The sequence below is a fragment of the Vipera berus genome (genome assembly GCF_964194415.1).
Source record: "Vipera berus genome assembly, chromosome: Z".
NCBI classification, from domain to species: domain Eukaryota; kingdom Metazoa; phylum Chordata; class Lepidosauria; order Squamata; family Viperidae; genus Vipera; species Vipera berus.
This window is the reverse complement of record NC_138205.1, coordinates 4,899,874-4,924,299: the sequence shown is the minus strand read 5'-3', so window position 1 is coordinate 4,924,299 and position 24,426 is coordinate 4,899,874. Positions and strand designations below refer to the sequence as shown.

At 46.2% G+C, this 24,426-nt stretch overlaps 1 protein-coding gene across 1 annotated transcript in view; it reads right to left on the bottom strand.

The window, feature by feature from the left end:
- Positions 1 to 21,851, bottom strand: part of LOC308677570 (Y+L amino acid transporter 2-like) — a 28,038-nt gene extending 6,187 nt beyond the window's left edge. The window contains exons 1-7 of the mRNA XM_081344097.1: positions 21,811 to 21,851; positions 20,197 to 20,715; positions 8,512 to 8,637; positions 5,820 to 5,964; positions 2,186 to 2,309; positions 1,676 to 1,779; positions 450 to 546 (exon numbers count right to left, since the gene is read on the bottom strand). Of these exons, the coding sequence (XP_081200223.1) occupies positions 450 to 546; positions 1,676 to 1,779; positions 2,186 to 2,309; positions 5,820 to 5,964; positions 8,512 to 8,637; positions 20,197 to 20,713 (1,113 nt within the window). The 5' untranslated portion in view covers positions 20,714 to 20,715; positions 21,811 to 21,851. The remainder of the gene's footprint in view (positions 1 to 449; positions 547 to 1,675; positions 1,780 to 2,185; positions 2,310 to 5,819; positions 5,965 to 8,511; positions 8,638 to 20,196; positions 20,716 to 21,810) is intronic.
- Between the last annotated feature and the right edge of the window lie 2,575 nt (positions 21,852 to 24,426).

Here is a 24,426-nt window from a genome sequence, read left to right as displayed (position 1 = left end):
ATCATCCCTCCCATTGCCAATCGCACGCTGCCCCTGCTGCGCCATTGCTTCTGCCTGCCACCCGCTTGGCTGGGGGCTATTTGTCCTGTGCAGCCAAAGGCCCGGGCCAAACGGGGCCTGGGTGGGAGGGCCAGGGACCCACCAGCCTTGGAGAATGGCCGGAGGAGGGCCAGTGGAGGAGAAAAGCAAGCTGTAAATCGGCTGAGATGGGTGGCTGGGGGCGAAAGGGGCGCGGCAAAGAGCCAGCGCCTAAGCATCCCATTCCGTAGCTGGAGTCCATCAGATGCCAAGTTCAACAGGTAGGGAAAGACGATTGCTCCTTGTATCGGGCAAATCACTCAAGATCGCTAGAGAAAAGGGACGGGGGAATTTAAGGCCGATTCCTTTCTCTCCGTCCCGCCAAGCGGATCCCTGCACTCATTCGCTTCACACGATACCCGTGGGCGTACGTTAAAAAGCAAGGCTGGCACAGGGGTGAACCGTTCGACGTGGATCATGCAGATGGCGTCTGGCAGGTGTCCCTCCCGGGAGCCCACGAAAAACAATCTGTGGAGAAAGAGCGAGTAAGCCTCTTACGTGGCCCGCCGGCCGATTCAGAAGGCAAAGATGCACGACTCCTAAAAGATACGGAGAAGGGTTGCAGGGATTGGGTAGGTCTAGTCTAATGAAAAGAAGCGCCAGGGAGGACATGGTGGCAGCGTTTCAATATCTAAGGGGCTGTCAGAAAGAAGAGGGCGGGGTGTCAGCCTCATCTCCAAAATACCCGAAGGGAGGACAAGAAGCAACGGATGGAAGTTAATCAAGGAGAGAAGCGACCCAGAACTAAAGAGAAATTTCCTGACAATTAGAACAATTAATCAGTGGAACTGCTTGCCTTCAGAAGTTGTGGATGCTCCAACACTGGAAGTTTTTAAGAAGAGTTTGGACAACTATTTGAAATGGTGTAGAGTCTAGAGCAAGGGGTTGGACTAGAAGACCTCCAAGGTCCCTTCCAACTCTTTATTATTCTGTTATTCCTTAGGTCTGGAGGCTAAATTGTAGTATGAATAGCTAAGGGATCTCGATATGCTTAGTCTAATAAGGAGAAGACTTAGGGGAGACCTGATAGACATCTTCTAATACAGGTGTCTTCAAACTTGGCCCTTTCATGAATTGTGGACTTCATCTCCCAGAATTCCTCAACCGGGCACGCCAGCTGAGGGATTCTGGGAGTTGAAGTCCACAAGTCATGAAAGGGCCAAGTTTGAAGACCGCTGCTTGTGGACTTCAACTCCCAGAATTCCTCAGCCAGGCACGCCAGCTGAGGGATTCTGGGAGTTGAAGTCCACAAGTCATGAAAGGGCCAAGTTTGAAGACCGCTGCTTGTGGACTTCAACTCCCAGAATTCCTCAGCCAGGCACGCCAGCTGAGGGATTCTGGGAGTTGAAGTCCACAAGTCATGAAAGGGCCACGTTTGAAGACCCCTGTTCTAATACTTGAAGGGTATCACAGGGAAGAGGGCACCGACTGGTTCGTCATAGCACCTGAGGGCAGGATAAGAAGCAACGGGTGGAAACGCATCGGAATAGTGAACATTTTTGATTTTCAGAGGATTATTCCCCTGCAAAGCAGAAGTTTAAACATGAATTTGGGAAGCTTCTTGAGCAGTGAAGAGAACATACGTCTAATGGCGTACCTGGAAGCAGCTAGAATAGAAGCATTAAGGCCTCCGAAGCAGGATAGAGCCACAGCAAGGGGGATGGTCCAACTCATCACTCCAAAAACTTGATCACCAAAAGTCTAAAAAAAGAGAGAGAGAGAGAGTCTTCGATAAGCTGCTGGCGCTGACTTTATGCGAGAGCAGGAGTGGACAATTATGGCAAGTTTATGATCGGTGGACTTCAATTCCCAGAATTCCTGGCTGGCTGGGGAATTCTGGGAGTCGAAGTCCAGAGGACCTAAAGTCGCCCAGGTTGAACCATCCTGGCCGGTATGGCTGGCTGGGGAATTCTGGGAGTCGCAGTCCAGAGGACTTAAAGTTGCCCAGGTTGAACCATCCTGGCCGGTATGGCTGGCTGGGGAATTCTGGGAGTCGCAGTCCAGAGGACTTAAAGTCGCCCAGGTTGAACCATCCTGCTCTAAGGGCCAGTCAGCTGCTGGATTCCACTAATGTGCCTGAGGAATGGGAAGGGCTGAGCTCACTAACCACAGCCACCGCATCGCTCGAAAGGATCTCCGTCTTGCTCAGGACCGTGTAGTAGGCCACGTTGGTCATGATGTAGATCACCGTGACGATCGGCATGGAGATGCCGATGGAGAGGGGAAGGTTCCTGCAGAGGAGCAGAAAGAGAACATTGTCACGTTCGGGCTCTCTGCTCTGGCTATTCCGCATACTCTGTGATTTGGCTAACACCCGTTTCAGAGCAGCCCAGGCTAGGAGAGGCAGCTTGAGAAACCAAATGTATTTATTTGATTTGACTTTTCTTTTGGTTTATTTCTATAAACAACTCAAGCCGGTGGAAAATATCGAATGCTCCTTCTTCCTCCATCTTCCCCCACGATAACAACAACCCTGTGAGGTGGGTTGGGCTGAGGGAGAATGATTGGCCCAAAGACACACCCCACACACACCCCAAGCTGGCTTTCATGCCCAAGGTGGGACTAGAATTCCCCGTCACCTGGTGATTGTTTTAAAGTCGCCCAGCTGGCTTTCATGGCTAACGTCTCCTGGTTTCTAGGCCAGCACCTTAACTACTACACCAAACCAGCTTTGGCTAAATTTCTTGGCTAAGCTCTCCCGTTCCCTTCACTTCTAGCGGCAATGAGTTCTCCTGGCTTTCCTTTCATTTCATAAAAGGACGGGGAGAAACTCCCAACACCGGGGTTGAGAATTCGTTTTTTCCTTCAATTTAAAAGAAAAAAAATCCCAGCTCAGTGGGAAAATCTGGTGCTTCCTTCCATTTCATCATCAAACTTTCTAGTCTTGCAAGAGACCTCATTGGGGGTGAAAGACTGCTTTTGGGGGGGGTGGAATTGCAGGATTTCTCCCTGCTTTTGCTTTCTCTGGGAAATCCATCTTAGCAGAACTTTTCAGACTTCAAAGCCTTCCGCCAACTTGTTAAGAGCCAGGCTGCAATGCCTACCTTTGCCCAATAGGTGGCGCCTGCTCTCCACCTCATTCCATCCAAATAAACCCTCCCAGGAATTTCAATTAAGGAAAGAACAAAGCTTGGGTACTTCATAGAATCAGAGGGCTGGAAGGGACCTCAGAGGTCTTCTAGTCTAACCCCCTGCCTAAGGGGCAGTCTCTTTACCCAGGGCACTTTAGAGAATCCAAGATAGATAGATAGATAGATAGATAGATAGATAGATAGATAGATAGATAGATAGATAGATAGATAGATAGATAGATAGATAGATAGATAGATAGATAGATAGATAGATAGATAGATAGATAGATGATATATAGATGATAGATAGATGATAGATAGATAGATAGATGATAGATAGATGATAGATAGATAGATAGATAGATAGATAGATAGATAGATAGACAAACAGACAGACAGATAGATAGACAGACTGACTGACTGACAGAGACAGACAGACAGATAGACAGACAGACAGACAGACAGACAGACAGACAGATAGATAGATAGATAGACAGATGATAGATAGATAGATAGATAGATACATAGATAGATAGATAGATAAATGATAGACAGACAGACAGACTGACAGACAGACAGACAGATAGACAGACAACAATCGCAGCCGAGCTACAATACAGATAGTCCTTCTATTACCGCCACAACTGAGCCCAAAACTTCAGGCTGTTAGGTGAGACAGTTGTTAAGGGAGTTTTGCCCCATTTGAGACCTTGTTTGCCACCGTTGTTAAGGAAATCCGTGCAGATGTTCAGTTAGCAACACGGTTATTAAGTGAATCTGACTTCCCCAGTGACTTTACTTATTGTCAGAAGGTCTCAAAAAGGGGATCGCCTCAGCCCCCGGATGCTGCAACCGTCAATAATAACAATAACAATAACAACAATGGAAGGGACCTTGGAGGTCATCTAGTCCAACCCCCTGCTCAGGCAGGAAACCCTACACCATTTCAGACAAATGGCTGTCCAGTCTCTTCTTAAAAACCTCCAGTGTTGGAGCATCCACCGCTTCTGGTGGCAAGCTGTTCCACTGGCTAATTGTCTTCACTGTGAGAAAATTCCTCCTCAGTTCCAGGTTGCTTCTCTCCTTGACTAGTTTCCATCTGTTGCTTCTTGTCCTGCCTTCGGGTGCTTTGGAGAATAGCTTGGCTCCCTCTTCTTTGGGGCAGCCCCTGAGATATTGGGACACTGCTATCCTGTCCCACCTCGTCTTTCTCTTCATTAAATTAGACATCCCCAATTCCTGCAACCGTTCCTTATATGTTTTAGCCTCCAGTCCCCCGATGATCTTTGTTGCTGTTCTCTGCACTCTTTCTAGAGTCTCCACATCTTTTTTACATCGTGGGGATCCAGACCTGGATGCCGTGTTCCGAGTATATGAGCCATTTGCCAAGCATCCAAATTTTGATCCTGAGACGAGCGGTGGAGGGATGCTGCAACAGTCATTCGTGTGAAAAAGTCGTCAGTTGCTTTTCCCAGTGCCGTCGTAACTTTGAACGGTCACCAAACGATTAAGCCGAGGCTTACCTGTAGTTTTAACAGAGGAGAGCGCTCGTGTTTCTCAACTTGGGCGACTTTGAGATAGTTGGACGTCAAGTCCCCTGCTTCAATTTCAACTTCAGTTCACGCCAATTCAAAATTCAGTCCCCGTGCTGGCTGGGGAATTCTGGGAGTTGAAGTCCACCTCCCTCAAAGTCACCCAGGTTGAGAAACACCTGGGTCTAGGCCAAAAACAAAAAAAAACAAATTGGGGGGGGGAAAAATTGGAACGTTGATCTTATATACGTTGACGGCAGCAAGGCTACCGCGTGCACAAAAATGGAAGGACGGTTCGCTCCCCGCCGTGGACGAAAGGCTACAGAAGCTGATGGAGTTGGCAGAGAGGGCTAAAGTGACAAGTGTTGATTTAAAAAAAAAAAAGAATATAAGTACTTTGGTTTCTACATGGAGACCTCTTCAGGACTTTGGGGTTGGGGAAAAAACAACAACGAAGCTTGGATTTTGGGTTTTACTGATTAGATTGATTTGTTGCTACAGAAAGGGCTACTTTTAGACTATGGTGGAAAAGTAAAAAGTTGAGGCTAGATGTTAATGCTTTATTCTACTGCAACAGAGAAAGTAGGAAGTTAATGTCTTTTTTTTCCTTTTTTTCCCCTCTCCCCCTCCCTTTCCTTTCCCTTTCCCTTCCCTATTGTGCTATTTGCTTTGTATTTTGTATTTTACTCTATAATGTAATAAAATGGAGAGAGAGAGGAGAGAGAGAGAGAGAGAGAGAGAGAGAGAGAGAGAGAGAGAAACAAGGGGCTAGACCATGTGAATTCCAGCAGCCAAGAAAAAGAAGGATCCTTCAGCCGAACAAGGATTCCTGCCAGCTTAATCTCCAGCGAGGAATTTATGGACTGAAGACAAAGTCTGAAGAACAAGGAAGGGCCAGTTAATCAAGGTTCAACAACCTCCTCCTCCGATTTGCCCCTTCGGGAGGTCAGCATAAAATCCTAAAGTCCTTCCAGGGAAACAGGGGTGGGGAAGCAACATTGCCCTTATCCTCCTGGACGTGGAATGGGAACACGCCAAGCCCAGTGATCTCAACAAACCGGGAAGGATCCCACGTTTTCTTTTTTCTTTTTTTCCCCCTCCGAAAACGTTTTCCCTCCAGCCATTTGGCAAGGCTGACCTTTCGGGGTTCTTGATTTCCTCCGTGACAAAATTAAGGGTGTCCCATCCCGAGTAGGAGAAGAGCGCGGAGTAGAGAGCCAGGGCGATGTTGCCCACGTCCCACGCCGATCCCTCGAAAGCGTCGGCCAAATTCTCCGAATGTCCTGCAGGAGGAAAAACAAAAAAAAAAGGTTTTGCCCAAAATGCACAGCACACGGGTAATCCTGGGCTTCTGGACCGCCGACGGAGCCCAAAGTTTCCGTCGCCAAGCAAGACACTTGTTCGAGTGAGTTTTGCCCCCGTTTTGCGACTTTTCCTGCCGCCGTTGTTAAGTCGATCCGCCGTTAGGTCTCCAGTTGGTAGCGTGGGTTTTTAAGCGAATCGGGCTTTTTCCCCACCCCCACCCCCGTCGACTTTGCTTGTCGGGGGGGTCACAAAAAGGGGGGAATCGCAGGACGCTGTGACGTTGCGACCGTCACAAAAACGGATCCGTTGCTAATTGTCTGAATTTTGATCCGGGGATGCTGCAACGTTCATAAATGTGAAAGATGGTCGTAAGTGCCTTTGTCGCTTTGAAGGGTCCCTAAATGAACTGTTGTAAGTCGAGGACTACCTGTTAGAATAATAGGATTGGAAGGGACCGTGGAGGTTTTCTAGTCCAACTCTCTGCCCGTGACAGGAGATCCTATATCAGGGCTTTTCAACTGGTGGTACGTGTACCGCTGGTGGTACTTTAGCACCTGGCAGGTGGTACGCCAACCCTAGGCAAGTGTAGTGGCTGAAGGAATGAGTTAAAGAGGTGCCACACAGACCTGGAGGAGATCAGCTGGAGCTGCAGGGTGCCCCAGGATCTGCGCGTGCAGCTGCATGCTGATTAGAGCTTCCAGTGCACCCAGAAGAGAAAAGGAGGAAGAGGAGGCAGAGAGAGGAAAAGCTATAAAAGGAGCAGGTTTTGTGGGAGAGGGAGAGAAAAGAAAAATACATGGAGAAAGAGAGAAAAGAGAAGAGGCTTTTGTTAGCAAAGCAGTGAGAGAGAGAGAGAGAGAGAGAGAGGCCTTTGCGTGCAAAGAGTGAGTGAAAGAGCGAGAGGCTTTTGCAAGCAAAGGGAGAGAGAGAGAGAGAGAGAGAGAGAGAGAGCGGCTTTTGCAAGCAAAGTGTGCGTGAGTGAGAGCGAGAGCGAGGGGCTTTGGGGAGCAAAGTGAGTGAATGAGAGAGAGAGTGGCCTTTGCAAGCAAAGTGTGCATGAGTGAGAGCGAGAGGGAGGGGCTTTTGGGAGCAAAGTGAGTGAATGAGAAAGAGAGAGAGTGGCCTTTGCGAGCAAAGTGTGAGTGAGTGAGTGAGTGAGACAGCGAGAGAGTGAGGGCCTTTTGCGAGCCAAGGGTGAGAGAAAAAGAGAAAAGTGAGGGGGGGGAGGGAAAAAAGAAAAGGCGTTGACTTCTGACCTCCTCGGTTGCAGTAGAAAGAAGCATTAACACTCAACACCAACTTTTTACTTTTCCATAATATTATAAACTAGCCATTTCTATCACGACAAATGAATCTAACCAGTAAAGCCCAAAAATCCCCCCCCCTTTTTTTTTTAGTCATTAAGTTTTTGACACCTTGCTGAACACTGGTGGTCCTCGAATGTCATGTCCTAAAAGTGGTATGATCTTCGAGAAGGTTGAAAAGCTCTGTCTTATATCATCCTGGACAAATGGCTGTCCAGTCTCTTCTTCAAAGGCTCCAGCGATGGAGCGCCCACAACTTCTGGTGGCAAGGCGTTCCACTGGTTACTATGTCTCACCGTTGAGAGCTTTCTCTTTAGTTCTAAGGTTAGATCAGCACCAGGATCAGCGCCCGGCTCCAGCTGGAGCAGTTGTCAGAAGGGAGGGGGATAAGCAGAGAGGAGGAAGAAGAGGAAGAGCTGGAGGGTGGCCGTGGGGTCCTTGGTGCCCTCTGAGCTTGCTTGTTTTCTTGAGGACGTTTCATGACCCAACTAGGGGACGTCACCAGTGCAAGAATGGAGGGGGATAAGCAGGGAGGAGGAGGAGGAGGAGGAGGAGGAGGAGGAGGAGGAGGAGGAGGAGGACTGTGGGGTCCTTGGTGCTCTCTGAGCTTGGTTGTTTTCTTGCAGACGTTTCATGACCCAACTAGGGGACGTCATCAGTGCAAGAATGGAGGGGGATAAGTGAGGAGGAGGAGGAGGAGGAGGAGGACTGTGGGGTCCTTTGTGCTCTCTGAGCTTGCTTGTTTTCTTGCGGACATTTCATGACCCAACTAGGGGACATCATCAGTGCAAGAATGGAGGGGGATAAGCAGGGAGGAGGAGGAGGAGGAGGAGGAGGAGGACTGTGGGGTCCTTGGTGGTCTCTGAGCTTGGTTGCTTTCTTGCAGACGTTTCGTGACTCAGCTAGGTAACATCATCAGTGTTAGGGAGGTTTATGAGGGAGGAGTGGGGGAGGGCAACGACTGTGGGGTCCTTGGTGCTCTTTGAGCTTGCTTGTTTTCTTGCAGACGTTTCACGACCCTAACTAGGTAACATCATCAGTGCTAACAAGCAAGCTCAGAGAACACCAAGGACCCCTCACCAGTAGGAAACTTGGTTTCAACTCAGTTTGAATCTGACCCCTGACAGGGACTCAAATTTGATCAATTGGGGTGGAAGTACCCCAGCTTCCCGGACCCAGGGGGTATGAGAATTAAAAAGCCCGCAGCCAGTGTTTCAGTACCTTGTCCAATGCGGACGATGCCTGCAATGATCACAACAATGAGGGCTAGCACCTTGGCATAGGTGGACAGGTCCTGGACTCGGGTTCCCCACTTCACGTAGGCACAGTTCACAAAAGTCAGGAAGCCTGAAATCAAGAGAAGTGGGGGGGGTCACGAGTCATAGAAGAGCCAAGATTGCCTACCATGAAATGGCAGCAGTTGCTTGCAAGCCTAAGAGCCTGCAAGAGTCTGTTTTTCCCCAAAGCAGCTCTTGAATCTGAAACCGTGATGTCTTTGCTTTGCTCAAAAATCAAAAATGGATGGAAGCTACTGGGGATGCAAAGGTGGGGGGGGCTTCATCCTGGCCAGAGAGTCCCCGGAGATATATATATATATATATATGTTTTCTGAGGTTTTTGCGGGTGTTTGTATGTAGATCTTTGGTCATTCGAGTTTTTTCCCCACGTAGAATTGAAGGTATAAGAGCAACGTTTCGACGAAATCTCATCCGTCATCCTCATATAAAAGGTAAAGGTAAAGTCGTTTCCAACTCTAGGGGCCGGTGCTCGTCTCCATTTCAAAGCCGAAGAGCCAGCACTTGTCCGAGGACGTCTCCGTGGTCATGTGGCCGGCATGACTAGACGCCAAAGGCACACGGAACGCTGTTACCTTCCCACCGTAGTGGTCCCTATTTTTCTACTTGCATTTTTACGTGCTTTCGAACTGCTAGGTTGGCAGAAGCTGGGACAAGCAACAGGCGCTCACTCTGTTACGCGGCACTCGGGATTTGACTATATATATATATATGTTGGGATTAATAATAAATTAATAATAATAAATAAATAAATAAATAAATAAATAAATAAAATGTTTGTTAAGCATTCAGAATACACTTGCTTAGTCCCAGACATGGGACAAATCTTATTTTCTGTTTCAGCCTATCCCAAGGCCATCTACAGGCAGTAGCCACAGCAGTGGCAGCTCTTCGTGGCTGGTAGACAGTCTCCCTTTATTCTTTGTTAGCAAGCCAAAATTTTTTTTACATATATATATATATATATATATATTTCATGCTTTAGGTACAGGGGATTCCTTACATGAAACGAGCACAGTAAGGGGAGGGGGGGAAGGAGTTGTGGTGGAGCCTTGGTTGTTGTTGTGTATGAGTCATCATCTAGGAATTATTTTTCAGTTTGGTTCCTAGTGCCAAGGCCAGATCTCTTTGTTCTGGAAAGGTATAAAAGGTGGAAGACATCTTTGCTGGTTGTTGCCTTCATCTCTCTACCGGCCACGAAGAGAGATGTGGCCACTCACCTCTGTGTTGATCAAAAATAAAAGTTGTTTGCTTGCCGAAACCTCGGCTCAGGAATTTCTATTGGCTCTTTTAAATTCCTGAGTAATGCTGGGGCAATTGTGAGGCTAAGTGTAAAACCTTACAACTTTGAGTTATGAAGCAATCCCACAGCAAAGACAGGGAGCTGAATTGTTAACCAGCTAACTGGGAGGGCTGGATGGACTGGGAGAGATAACGGGGTAGGTCGGGGTGATAAGACACAAAGTCCTAGATAAGAGATTTATTTATTTATTTATTTCTCAAGCATGCAGCACTTATCCACCCTGGGGCTTTCTCCATGCCTGGGGAGTACAAATCCCATCACTCGCAGCCAACCACCAAGCCAATCTCGCAGGGCTGCTGGGAAAAGCTTCCAAGAGGTCGGGGAGAAAAGATTGCAGCATTTTTCTCCCCTGTTCTCGGAACTAGGGTAGAAATCAGCCCTGGAGTTTTGGAATTAATCGAAAGGGGGGGGCGAGGTTTCACCCCTACACGTTGTGGCCCGCAGGCAGTCCTCGAACGTTACGGCCACGGTTGCTAAGCGAGACAGACGCTCAGCAACTTTTGTCCCACGCGACGGGCTTTCTTGCCACCATTGTTACGTGAATCGGAGGTCGCAAAAGGGGATTCCGTGTCACACACACACACACACACACACACACAGACACACACACCCTGGGACGTTGCAACCGTCATAAAGATGAGCCAGTTGCCAAGCGTCCGGATTTTGATCACATGATCGTGGGGAATGTTGCAACGGTCGTTAGCTGTGAAAAAGGGTGATAGGTCACATTTTTTCAGTGCCGTTCTAACTTCGTACAGTCACTAAATGAATTGTTGTAAGTCAAGGACTGCCTGTATTGGGGAGAGAACCTCCTTTTTTTCCTCATCTATTCAAGCCGCTAGGAATAGAATAGAATAGAATAGAATAATATTAAGAATAGAATAGAATAGAATAGAATAGAATAGAATAGAATAGAATAGAATAGAATAGAATAGAATAGAATAGAATAGAATAGAATAGAATAGAATAATATTAATAGGATAGGATAGGATAGGCTAGGATAGGATTATGGGATGGAATAGAATAGAATAGAACAGAATTTGGAAGAGCCGGACAGCTGGCTGGCAAGTCAGTTTCCAGCATTTTAATCATTACTCTTCTCTGCAAGAGAAGTTATTCGAGCTTGCCGGCCTGGACTGAGTGGATTGGGGTTTTAAATTTCATAATTTAATTTATTTAATAAATAATTTATTATTTTTTTTTGGGGGGGGGGCTAAATTTAATTTCATCTGTTTTTAACTTTTGTATGTATGTCATCTTTTAATTGCCCTGTACACCACCCTGAGTCCCTCGGGAGAAGGGCGGTATATAAATCTAATAAATAAATAAATAACTAAATAAATAAACAAACAGCCCCTTCCCCCAAATACCCAACACCTGGATGCAAAGAACTCTCCAGATGTTGACTGCTGCCTCTGCTCCTTTTCCCAACCTGTGCCCAGCTCCCTGAATCCCACCCCACCCCCGAGACACCAGCTGCCAGACAGCCGTGGCCAGTAAAGCCGCCGAGAAGTTAAATCCAGGTGGAAGGCGCTAGATAGAATGATCCTCCTGGATTCCACCCAAAGTTCAAAGAGGAGGCAAGGAAGCTGACTTGTTTATCCAGCTCTTCTTGCTTTTTTATGTTCTGCGCCTCTAACCTTGATCTTTATCCCAAGGAACAGGTTGTTGTGCCTGGGGAAGGCTGTGGGAGAGCTGGCTTGGCTCCAAAGGGCCAATCCCATCCCATCACCAAGACATAACCAGGACAAGGAAGAGACCGGCGTTGAGCAAATGGCCACCCTCCAGGCGGCGTTTCAAGTTCAAAACACGACTTTCCAGCTGCAGAAGGTGGGATTCGGGATGCCTTCTGATCAAGCCTTTTTCTTTTCATAAACAAGGCAATAAATTCCACTTCGCTATTATAGATCCTTGGAACAGGCCTGAATCTGAGCGAGCCCAACGGCACCACCTGTTCTCCAGCGGGAGCTGGCACAGGTAGTTCTGCCAGGTTTTCTAACAATGCCTTTCTCTCTGGTGCCAAACTCCCGTGCTTCGGTTCGAAGGGAACAGTGGTCAGCTGGGAGCTGGAGTGTGGGGTCCTTGGTGCTCGCTGAGCTGGGAGTGGGGTTTGGGAGGAGGAGGAGGAGGAGGACTGTGGGGTCCTTGGTGCTCTCTGAGCTTGGTGATTTTCTTGCAGACATTTCATGACCCAACTAGGTAGCATCATCAGTGCTAGAAGGGAGTGGGGATTGCGGGGAAGAGGAGGAGGAGGAGAAGGAGGAGGAGGAGGAGGAGGAGGAGGAGGAGGAGGAGGAGGAGGACTGTGGGGTCCTTGGTGCTCTATGAGCTTGTTCGTTTTCTTGCAGACATTTCATGACCCAACTAGGTAGCATCATCAGTGCTAGAAAGGAGTGGAGTTTAGAAAGAGGAGGAGGAGGAGGAGGAGGAGGAGGAGGAGGAGGAGGAGGAGGAGGAACGTGTGCTTCTTGGTGCTCTCTGATCTTTGTGATTTTCTTGCAGACGTCACATCAGCAGTGCTAGAAGGGAATGGGGATTTGCTCTCTGTTTATGTACCATATATGTATGTATGTGTATGTGTGTGTACACACACACACACACACACACACACACACACACACACACACACACGTAAATTATTCAAATTGCTAATAAAGAATTAGGGAGGCTGATATGGCCATTTCGAACTTATTTTGTTCTCATCAGTCAGTCATACCCTTTATCTGAGATTCGAACCTGGGCTAATTATATATTAGGCAGTTGTTTTAACCCCTAGGCCACAGGCTCTTTCTCTCTTTATTAGCTAGGAAGCAAGGGAGCCATCAAGAAACTCCCACCCACGCTGACAAGGCAAGCCCTGGGTCTCTAAACGGGGCGCAAAGCCCGCTCCCTTCCAGCACCGATGATGTGACCTAGATGGCTAATGAAACGTCTGCAAGAAAAAGAAGGAACTCCAAGAGAGCACCAAGGCTCTCCCCCCCCCCTTACACAAGACCCAGCCTTGTACTCCAACCTCGCTGAGGGTTGTGCGGGGGGGGGGGAGGGAGTTGTGAGCAGAGGGCTTCGGCCTTCGTCTTCAGCTTGGACCGAAGAACTAAGAGCGGGCCAGCTTGAGGTTTGCCCTGCGTTAAATTCCTAGACGGGCCTCATCCAGGGTCCTGAGTGACATGGCTCCAGAGGTCAGCATGGAGGAGACGTTCAAAACATGAGCTCAGGGTTGTCTCAGGTGAAGCCGGGTGGGGGGGGGGGAGGTGGGGAGAAAAAAAGATCTTTGGCTCCATCTTGGCAGCTTCCAAAGAGAGCCTCCTGAGCTCGGCCTCCAGTTTGGTATCTCTGATAAAGGGATCGGTCTGCTTTTCAGAGCCGGGTCAGGGACGTGGGTTGCTTTAGAAGAGATGGAGAGATGTTTGCTGGCTGGCCTCCACTCTGGCCTTCGCCCCGCACACACTTTCCTGCCGCCCCAGCCCCAGCTCTGAGCATCCTTCCTTTTCAATCAATCAATCAGTCAATCAATCAATCAGAATAGAGCTGAAAGGGACCTTGGGGGGGGGTCTTCTAGTCTAACCCTCTGCTGGAGGAAGAGAAGAGAAGAGAAGAGAAGAGAAGAGAAGAGAAGAGAAGAGAAGAGAAGAGAAGAGAAGAGAAGAGAAGAGAAGAGAAGAGAAGAGAAGAGAAGAGAAGAGAAGGAGAAGAGAAAGAGAAGAGAAGAGAAGAATAATAGAAATAAGGAAGAGAAAAGAGAAGAGAAGAGAAGAGAAGAGAAGAGAAGAGAAGAGAAGAGAAGAGAAGTACAGAATAATAGAAATAAGGAATAGAATAGAATAGAATAATAGAATAGAATAGAATAGAATAGAATAGAATAGAAAATATAGAATAGAATAGAATAGAATAGAATAGAATAGAATAGAATAGAAGAATAGAATAGAATAGAAAATATGGAATAGAATAGAATAGAATAGAATAGAATAGAATAGAATAGAATAGAATAGAATAGAATAGAATAGAATAGAATAGAATAGAATAGAAAATATGGAATAGAATAGAATAGAATAGAATAGAATAGAATAGAATAGAATAGAATAGAATAGAATAGAATAGAATAGAATAGAATAGAATATATGGAATAGAATAGAATAGAATAGAATAGAATAGAATAGAATAGAATAGAATAGAATAGAATAGAATAGAATAGAATAGAATAGAATAGAAAATATGGAATAGAATAGAATAGAATAGAATAGAATAGAATAGAATAGAATAGAATAGAATAGAATAGAATAGAAAATATGGAATAAAATAATAGAATAGAATAGAATAGAATAGAATAGAATAGAATAGAATAGAATAGAATAGAATAGAATAGAATAGGAATGGAGAATGGAGAATGGAGAATGGAATGGAACGGAGTGAACAGAACAGAACAGAATAGAATAGAATAGAAAATATGGAATGGAATGGAATGGAATGGAATGGAATGGAATAGAATAGAATAGAATAGAATAGAATAGAATAGAATAGAATAGAATAGAATAGAAAATAAGGAATGCAATAGAATAGAATTATAGAATACAAAAAGAATAGAATAGAATAGAAATAAGGAATGAATAGAATTTCTTTCTTTCTTTCTTTCTTTCTTTCTTTCTTTCTTTCTTTCTTTCTTTCTTTCTTTCTTTCTTTCTTTCTTTGGGTTGCGTTACTTTAGAAGAGACAAGATCCTTCAGCCCCACGGGCAGTTCGCTGCCCTCCCAGCCCCCATCTCCCAGCATCCACCCTTCCCCTTCCTCCCACCCTGAGAAGGTTTTTTTTTCCTGCCTAACCCCCCCCCCCCACACACACACAGACAGACACCCACACAGGCCCAGGCTGCCGTTTCCCCCCCCTCCCCGGCACATCTCTGTGTTGCAACCGAGTGGGGTTTTTTTCAGACGGGCCTGACGCTGCACTTCTCGTGGGCTGCTTGAGACAGAAGCGCTTGCCGAGTCAGCAAGGCTGCTTTGGCCATCAGCTGAAGTCGCCGGCTTCCCAGAAAACAAAACCCAGAATTAACCGCTGGTTAAAGAGGGGAAGAGGAGCACAAGCAGCAGAAAAGAGCTGGAAAGTCACCAGACCTTGAGTCATGATGCCCTAAATGCCTTATTAGCAAAAAAAAAAAACTCTGGAGGAGATTAGGACTAACAAACTTAACCCAAAAGACGTACACTTTCGGGATCCTTCAGATTCCCTGAACACGGAGAGCGAGTCTATTTTTCTCTCTCTCTCTGTGAAGACTCAGATTCAGAATAGCGCTGGAAGGGACATTGGAGGTGGAATGGAATGGAATGGAATGGAATGGAATGGAATGGAATGGAATGGAATAGAATAGAATAGAATAGAATAGAATAGAATAGAATAGAATAGAATAGAATAGAATAGAATAGAATAGAATAGAATAGAATAGAATAGAATAGAATAGAATAGAACAGTAAAATATGGAATAGGCTAGACTAGACTAGAATAGAATAGACTATTGGATAGAGTAGAGTAGAGTAGAGTAGAGTAGAGTAGAGTAGAGTAGAGTAGAATAGAATAGAATAGAATAGAATAGAATAATGAAATAAGGAATAGAATAGAATAGAATAATGAAATAAGGAATAGAATAGAATAGAAAAGAATAGAATAGAATAGAATAGAATAGAATAGAATAGAATAGAATAGAATAGAATAGAATAGGAATAGAATAGAATAGAATAGAATAGAATAGAATAGAATAGAATAGAATAGAATAGAATAGAATAGAATAGAATAGAATAGAATAGAATAATGAAATAAGGAATAGAATGTTGTTGTTGTTAGTTGCGAAGTCGTGTCCGACCCATCGCGACCCTATGGACAATGTTCCTCCAGGCTTTCCTGTCCTCTACCATCTTCTGGAGTCCATTTAAGCTCACGCCTACCGCTTCAGTGACTCCATCCAGCCACCTCATTCTCTGTCGTCCCCTTCTTCTATTGCCCTCGATCTTTCCCAGCATTAGGCTCTTCTCCAGTGAGTCCTTCCTTCTCATTAGGTGGCCAAAGTATTTGAGTTTTAGCTTCAGGATCTGGCCTTCTAAAGAGCAGTCAGGGTTGATCTCCTCTAGGACTGACCGGTTTGATCGCCTTGCAGTCCAAGGGACTCGCAGGAGTCTTCTCCAGCACCAGAGTTCAAAGGCCTCAATTCTTTTGCGCTCAGCCTTTCTTATGGTCCAACTTTCACTGCCATACATTGCAACTGGGAAGACCATAGCCTTGACTATATGCACTTTTGTTGACAGGGTGATGTCTCTGCTTTTTAGTGTGCTGTCTAGATTTGCCATGGCTTTCCTCCCGAGGAGCAAGCGTCTTTTAATTTCTTGACTACAGTCCCCATCTGCAGTGATCTTGGAGCCCAGGAAAATAAAATCTGTCACTACCTCCATTTCTTCCCCATCTATTTGCCAGGAATTGAGAGGGCCGGATGCCATGATCTTGGTTTTCTTAATGTTTAGTTTCAACCCATGTTTTGCACTCTCCTTCTTCACTCGCAACAAGAGGCTCTTTAGTTCCTCTTCACTTTCTGCCATTAGAGTGGTATCATCTGCATATCTTAGGTTGTTGATATTTCTTCCAGCAATCTTAATTCCAACTTTTGACTCCTCTAGCCCTGCCTTTCTCATGATGTGCTCTGCATATAAGTTAAATAGGCAAGGCGACAGTATACAGCCTTGCCGGACACCTTTCCCAATTTGGAACCAATCAGTGGTTCCGTGTCCAGTTCTCACTGTTGCTTCTTGGCCCGCATATAGGTTTCTCAAGAGACAAATAAGATGTTCTGGTACTCCCATCTCTTTAAGAACTTGCCACAGTTTGTTATGATCCACACAGAATAGAATAGAATAGAATAGAATAGAATAGAATAGAATAGAATAGAATAGAATAGAATAGAATAGAATAGAATAGAATAGAATAGTGAAATAAGGAATAGAATAGAATAGAATAGAATAGAATAGAATAGAATAGAATAGAATAGAATAGAATAGAATAGAATAGAATAGAATAGAATAGAATAATGAAATAAGGAATAGAATAGAATAGAATAATGAAATAAGGAATAGAATAGAATAGAATAGAATAGAATAGAATAGAATAGAATAGAATAGAATAGAATAGAATAGAATAGAATAGAATAGAATAGAATAGAATAGAATAATGAAATAAGGAATAGAATAGAATAGAATAGAATAGAATAGAATAGAATAGAATAGAATAGAATAGAATAGAAGAGAAGAGAAGAGAAGAGAAGAGAAGAGAAGAGAAGATGGAAGGGACCTTGGAGGTCTTCTAGTCAAGCCCTCTGCTCAAGTAGGAGAACCTATGCCATCTCAGACAAGTGGCTGTCCAGTCTCTTCTTAAAACTCTCCAGTGATGGAGCGCTCATGATTTCCGGTGGCAAGATGTTCCTCTAGTTAATTGTCCTCTCTCAAATACTGGAACACTGCTGTCATGTCACCCCTATTTCTTCTTTTCTTTAGACTAGCCAAAGTCAAGTTCTGCAGCCCTTCTTCATACGTTTTAAAAGTCTCCAGGCCTTGGATCATCTTAGTTGCTCTTCTCTTGATTTTTTTTTTCCCAAACTCTCGACACCTTTTTTGTGATATGGTGACCAAAATTGGCTGCAGCATTCCAGGTGTGGCCTCGCTAGGGTTTTATACAGCGGTACCAATACCTTGCGTGATCTTGATTCTATGCCTCTGTTTATACAACCCAGGATTGTTATTAGCTTTTTTTTTTGGCTGCTGGCTCAGGTTTTAAGTGATCATCCACTAGGTCCTTCTCACAGTTGCTGTTTTTGAGCCAGGTTTCGCCTAACCTGAACCTGCACCTTTGGTTGTTGTTGTTTTTCCCCCCACCAAGGTGTAAAACCTTAGGAGAGATCCTCACCAGGAGAGACAATGTGTCATCTTCTCCTGATCAACCTCCAAGCCACATGCAGAGACATCCAAGCTGGGATTAAGCCTCTTGGAAGAGGTCACCCATTGAAAGATTAAGCTCCAGGTAAGCTTGTACAGACAAGTCTGCCCGCGGTATGCCTCCGGCTGCGTTTTTTTTTCCTGCCAGAATGAGGGTGGAGCGGAGCGTCAGGAGCTCTGGATCCTGCGGGGAGAGCCGTGGCACCGGAAAATGAGCCCCAGAAGTGGAGCAAAAGAGAAGAAAAAAAGTCGTGCTCCTCTCCCGTTCAGCCAGAGCAACAAAGAGAGTTAGGGGACCGGAGGTTCAAACCTATACAGAACGGTTGCAGGAATCGGGTAGTAGTTTAAGGAAAAGAAGGATTGGGGTGACATGATTGCTGTGTTCCAATATTTGAGGGGCTGCCACAAAGAAGGGGGGGGTGTTTTCCACCTATTCTCCAAAGCTTGATGAGAAGCGATGGAGGGAAACTCATCAGAATCAGAATAAATAAAGAGTTGGAAGGGACCTTGTAGGTCATCTAGTCCAACACACACACCCCCGCACAAGCAGGAAACCCTACACCATTTTTGGCAGGTGGCAGTCCAGTCTCTTCTTGAAAGCTTCCGGTGACGGAGCTCCCACAACATCTGGAGGCAACTTCTGTTCCATTGGTTGGTTGTTCTCACTGTCAGACAACTTCTCCTTATTTCTGGGTTGAATCTCTCCTTGATCTGTTTCCGTCTTTTATTCCTTGTCCGGACCTTGGGGTGCTTTGGAAAATAGGTTGAACACCACCACCTCGCTCCTCTCTGTGGCAGCCCCTCAAATATTGGAAGACGGCTATCGTGTCTCCCCTGGTCCTTCTTTTCACTAGACTAGCCATGCCCAGTTCCAGCAACCGTTCTTCGTATGCTTTAGCCTCCAGCCCCCACCAAGACCCTTGGTGGAGCAGTGGGCTAATGCCTCCTTAAGTAACACCAGCTGCCTGCAATTAGTGGAGGTTCGAGTCCCACCAGGCTCAAGGTTGACTCAGCCTTCCATCCTTCCGAGGTAGGTAAAATTGGGGGCAATAAGCTGACTTTGTAATAATGCCGCTTGGGAAGGGGCGAAAGCCCTAATAAGCAGGCATATACATAGAATGAAGGCTATTGCTAAGCACATTGATTTGTGCTTAGATTGTAAGCCGCCCTGAGTCTTCGGAGAAGGGCGGGATATAAATGGGATTAAAATAAAATAAAAATAAAAATGGTCTTTGTTGCTCTTCTCTGCACTCTGCAAGTCTGAACATCTTTTTTTTATAGTGTGGAGACCAAAACCGGCTGCGCTATTCTAGCTTGTGGCCTTACTAAGGCTTTACAGAGCGGTGATCTTGATTGAATCCCTCGGTTCATGCAACTTAGGATTGCCTTGGCTCGGGAGGAATTTCCTGACCGTGAGAACCGTTCAATCAGCGGAGCCTCCAGAAGTTGTGAAGGCTCCAACACTGGACGTTTTTTTTTTAGGAAGAGATGGGGCAACCAGTGGTCTGAAATGGTGTAGGTTAGGGTTTCCTGCCTGAGCAGAGGGCTGGACTAGAAGGCCTCTAAGGTCCCTTCCAACTCTGTGATTCTCTCATTCAGAAATCCAAGCGGTCACAGGGGGGTTTTTTTGGTTGTGTTTTTTTTTTTGAGCTTGAAACTTTCAAAGGAGGAACCCTATCAGACCGAACTGTCCCCGAATCCGGGAGTAATCAAAGAAAGGCGCAAACATGCCTTATCGCGGGATGCCTGACTCATAGGCCAACCAGGAGAATGGGATCCCGATAAGGGGGGCAAATAAAAACAGGCCCTCTCTGAGAATAACCTTCATATTGTAAAGAGGCGAGATAACTACGGTTCTATCCCAGCTGCCACCCCCACCCACCCACCCCAAAATGCAGGAAAAGCGGGGGGGGGGAGGGAAACGGCGTTAAGATGCAACTCCGGGAAGCTCCAGTTGCAAACAGAAGCCAGTGTGGGCAAAGGTGGCATCTGAACAGCTTTCAGGATTCGACCACGTCTCAACTGAGGGAGTTGTTGCGGAGAATGAGAAGGAAGGTCAGGGCGAGATAAGAGCAGAGAAAGAGATTAGATACCCGGAGCAGCGATCTGCCCTTCGCCCGGGCTTGAATCAAGCTTTGGCAGAAGAGCTTTAGATTCTACCCAAAAGGCCCGCCGAGCAAAGGAACGGTCGGGGTCCCCACGCTTGGGAAGCTCAGAAACCTTTTCAAAACGGTTTCCCCTCTCAGATCAGGGCCGGAGAAGTCCACTTCGAGGAGAGCGCCGTGTCCTGGCCGCGACCTCAACCGACCCCCTCGCGCCGAAGCCCTTCCCCGACGGTACTCACAGACGCAGACGGCAGCCAACAGACGGCCGGCCAGGTAGGGCGCCTCGCAGGAGGAGAAAAAGGGTTGCACCAGGTAGTTGGCGAACGTGATGGCGATGACGGCTTGGCTGGTGGGCTCGATGATGAGCAGAGAGGTCCACAGGCGGATGAAGGCCGGCAGCGGCCCAAAGGCTTCCAGGATGTAGGCGTAGCTGGCCCCCGATTTTTTGATGGTGGTGCCCAGCTCAGCGTAGCAGAGGGCCCCGAACACAGAGAAAAGGCCCCCCAGGGCCCAGATGACAAGGGACAGTCCGTACGACGCGCTGTAGGCCAGCACCCCCTTGGGTGAAACGAAGATGCCCGAACCGATCATGTTGCCCACAATCAAGCAGACGCCGTTGAGCAGCGAGATTTCCTTCTTCAACTGCATAGCCTCCTCGGAGGATGAGCTGGACACCGGCAGCTTCCCATTAGCAGTGGTCTTAGCCGGGGTTTCATCTTGAGTGGCCGCCACCACATACTGGCCGGACCTGGTCATGGCTGGGCAAGAGAGAAAATAACTCAGTTAGCGCCATGGCTGGAAGGGACACCACCACCACCCCTGCATCCCAAAAGGTGGGTTGGGTTTTTTTTTCCCCTCCTTGGGAAGCGAGTCAGACAATGTCTCGTTAGCTTCCCCAACCTGGAGCCCTTCAGAATCGGAATAGAAGCTGCAAGGGACCTTGGAGGTCTTCTAGTCCAACCCCCCCTGCTCAAGCCAGAGATGCTATACCATTTCAGGCAAGTGACTGTCCAGTCTCTTCTTAAAAGCCTCCAGGGATGAAGCACCCGCAATGTCAAATGTGCTCCCGTTTAGCCCTTACTTAATAAGGCGAGGATCCATCCCGGACCCAATTTGAGGGACGTGGTATCCAAACAAGCTTTGCCGATCTAAACTCAGCTTGGCTTGTCTCTACGGAAGCGAAGTGCACCAAGCCTGGATGCAGAGTCTGTTTTGGTACACTGCAGCGCACCTAAAGGTGGTTTACTAACTAAATCGCAGTTGGCCGGTTCACACAGGCTAAGCTAAGCCCGGATCCAAATAAACCATAATCTGACTGAGTACAGTGAAAAGCTAGTCTCTTGTCTAACCAGGGGAGCGACGACTGGGAAGGCTGAAAGACATATTTCTTTGCTTCCCGCGGACCTGGCTTTTTTTTCTTTCTTTTTCTTTTTTGCTAGATCCAGGGAAGAAAGCTCTAAATTAAATTGATTTATTTTTTAAAAAAATCCAATCCAATCCAATCCAATCTGGAAGAATAAAATCAAATGGGCAGGCGCAAGACGGGTCCAGCATTCAGGTGGCTGGCGGATTCTCTACATGACAGAAATGCTACAGAAAGTCACATTTGGATATCCTAAAATAATAATAATAATAATAAGCTTTGAGTGAAAGGGACAGGACTCTCGCAAGTGGAATCCAAGCAACGATAAGAAGGCAAAACGTGGGTTACTTGTTTTCCTCAGGGCAAATGTCCCAGCCATGGTTGGAAACCAGGATTCTAATCCCTTCCAGCAGGGGATGGGGGGGGGGTGGAAAGGGACCAGGATGAAGAAGAAGCTGCTGCCCTAAGGGATGGATCGAGTAGGACTCACCAGATCTGGCCTTAGCTCTCCCCTGTCGGAACTGCCTGCCTGTCCCCGGACCGGCTTAAGAATAAAAGAATTGAAAGCTGTCAGGACAGCACTTTTAACTTGAGGAACTAAGCAGGGTGGCTGGGGGAGGAGTGAGGAGGGGGGGGTGAGCCATGGAGTCCAAGGTCCGTCTGGTGCCAGGTGGGGGCAGGGACAGCCTACCTCATCCTTTGGGAGATAAAGGACTGCCAGTTCCTGCAATATTTTTTTTTCTCGCAATCATGCCCAAGAAGAGTAGCAGAGATTTCCTGAGGAGAGCTTAGGCCACGTCCGTAACCCGGCTGCGATTTCCTGTATCTGCTGTCTGCATCCACTCTTCTACAAAGTCTCTCTCTCTCCCCCCCCCCGCCGCCAGTTGCGCCCAGCTCTGGAGGAAAAGGGGGCTTCCGCAAATCAAAGATTTGGGCCACCTCTCGGCTTCACCTTGATAAGGGGTCCACCTGTCCTCTGAAGCCCCTGAAGGCAGGAGAAGAAGCAACGGGATGGAAACTAATCCAAACCTTAGGACTAAGGAGGCATAGCCTGGTGGGTGAGGACAATTAACCAGCGGAACGACTTGCCACCAGAAGTGGTGAATGCCCCAACCCTGGAGGTTTTCAAGAAGAGACTGGACAGCCGTTTGTCTGAATTGGTAGAGGGTTGAAACGATAGAAAAAAGACTTGTAGCTCTGGTTTTAGATGCTGGCACTTGTTTGCTCTCCAAGCTTGTTTCAATTTAGTTTCCGAAGGCTTCATTACCAGACAAGAGTCTCTTTGTCTCCTGTGGAGATATATACAAAGTATATACCTCATATGTACCCAAGACATACATAAAGAGTCTCTGTGTCTCATGTGGAGAGATGTACAATGTATATACCTCATATGTACGCAAGACATACATAATCATAATCATAATAGTAAAGTTGGAAGGGACCTTGGAGGTCATCTAGTCCAACCCCCTGCTCAGGCAGGAAACCCTATACCATTTCAGACAAATGGCTGTCCAGTCTCTTCTTAAAAACTTCCAGTGTTGGAGCATTCCCAGCTTCTGGAGGCAGGTTGTTCCACTGGTTAATTGTTCTACATACAGAGTCTCTGTGCCTCGTGTGGAGAGATGTACAATGTATATATCTCATATGTACACAAGAGATACATACAGTCTCTGTCTCATGTGGAGAGATGTACAATGTATATATCTCATATGTACACAAGACATACATAGTCTCTCTCATGTGGAGAGATGTACAATGTATATATCATATGTACACAAGACACAGTCTGTGTCTGATGTGAAGATACATATACTGTAATGTATATACCTCATATGTACATGACATACATACAGTCTCCGTGTCTCATGTGGAGATATGTACAAAGTATATACCTCATGTGTACACAAGACGTAAAGAATCTCCGTGTCTCGTGTGGAGATATGTACAATGTACATACCTCACATGTACACAAGACATACATAATCTCCGTGTCTCGTGTGGAGATATGTACAACATATATACCTCATATGTACACAAGACATACATAGAGTCTCTGTGTTGTATGGAGATATGTACAATGCATATACTTCATATGTACACAAGACATACACAGAGTCTCTGTGTCTCATGTGGAGATATGTACAATGTATATGCCTCGTATGTACACAAGACATACACAAAGAGTCTCCGTGTCTCATGTGGAGATATGTACAATGTATATGCCTCGTATGTACACAAGACATACACAAAGAGTCTCCGTGTCTCGTGTGGAGATATGTACAATGTATATGCCTCGTATGTACACAAGACATACATAAAGAGTCTCCGTGTCTCATGTGGAGATATGTACAATGTATATGCCTCGTATGTACACAAGACATACACAAAGAGTCTCCGTGTCTCGTGTGGAGATATGTACACTGTATATACCTCATATTATATATCTCCACACAAAACATATATAAACTAAAAGGGACTAGGACAAGAAAATGGGGTTACCTAGTCTGGTAACTAAACATTCATAAACCAAACTTGGAGCTTGGAGAGTAAACCAATGCCAAAACGATATATAGGGTTTCCTGCCTGAGCAGGGGGTTGGACTAGAAGACCTCCAAGGTCCCTTCCAACTTGGTTATCCTGTTAATAGCTTCCCAGTCCAAAGGCTCAGTCCCAGAGATAGCACCAGACTGTTTTGATACCAAGAGAAGAGAATCTCCGTAGCTGAGGGTTGAACCGTGGGGTCCTTGGTGCGCGCTGAGCGTGACGGTTTCTTTGCAGGCGCTTCATGACCCAACTGTACCCACTAGGTTAGCACCAGCGTGTACTGCGATTAAGTAAACATGTTTTCAGCAGAAAATCCTTCTCATTTCCTCTTTGTGGCACTGAGGGTTCTCAAGCACGGGTCAACCTTAAAAGAAGAAGAAGAAGGGGGTGGGGAAGAGATAAAATATAAGACAAGTCAGAATCGAAAGTAGTTCCGGAACTTTTATTTTAGCCAACTGAACACAAATCAATCTGTTGCGTAGAAACGCAGCTCGGCCATAACGAACCCTTTGTTTTTGTTATTTTCATTTTCATTTTTTTAATTTGTGACTATTTTTGTCCA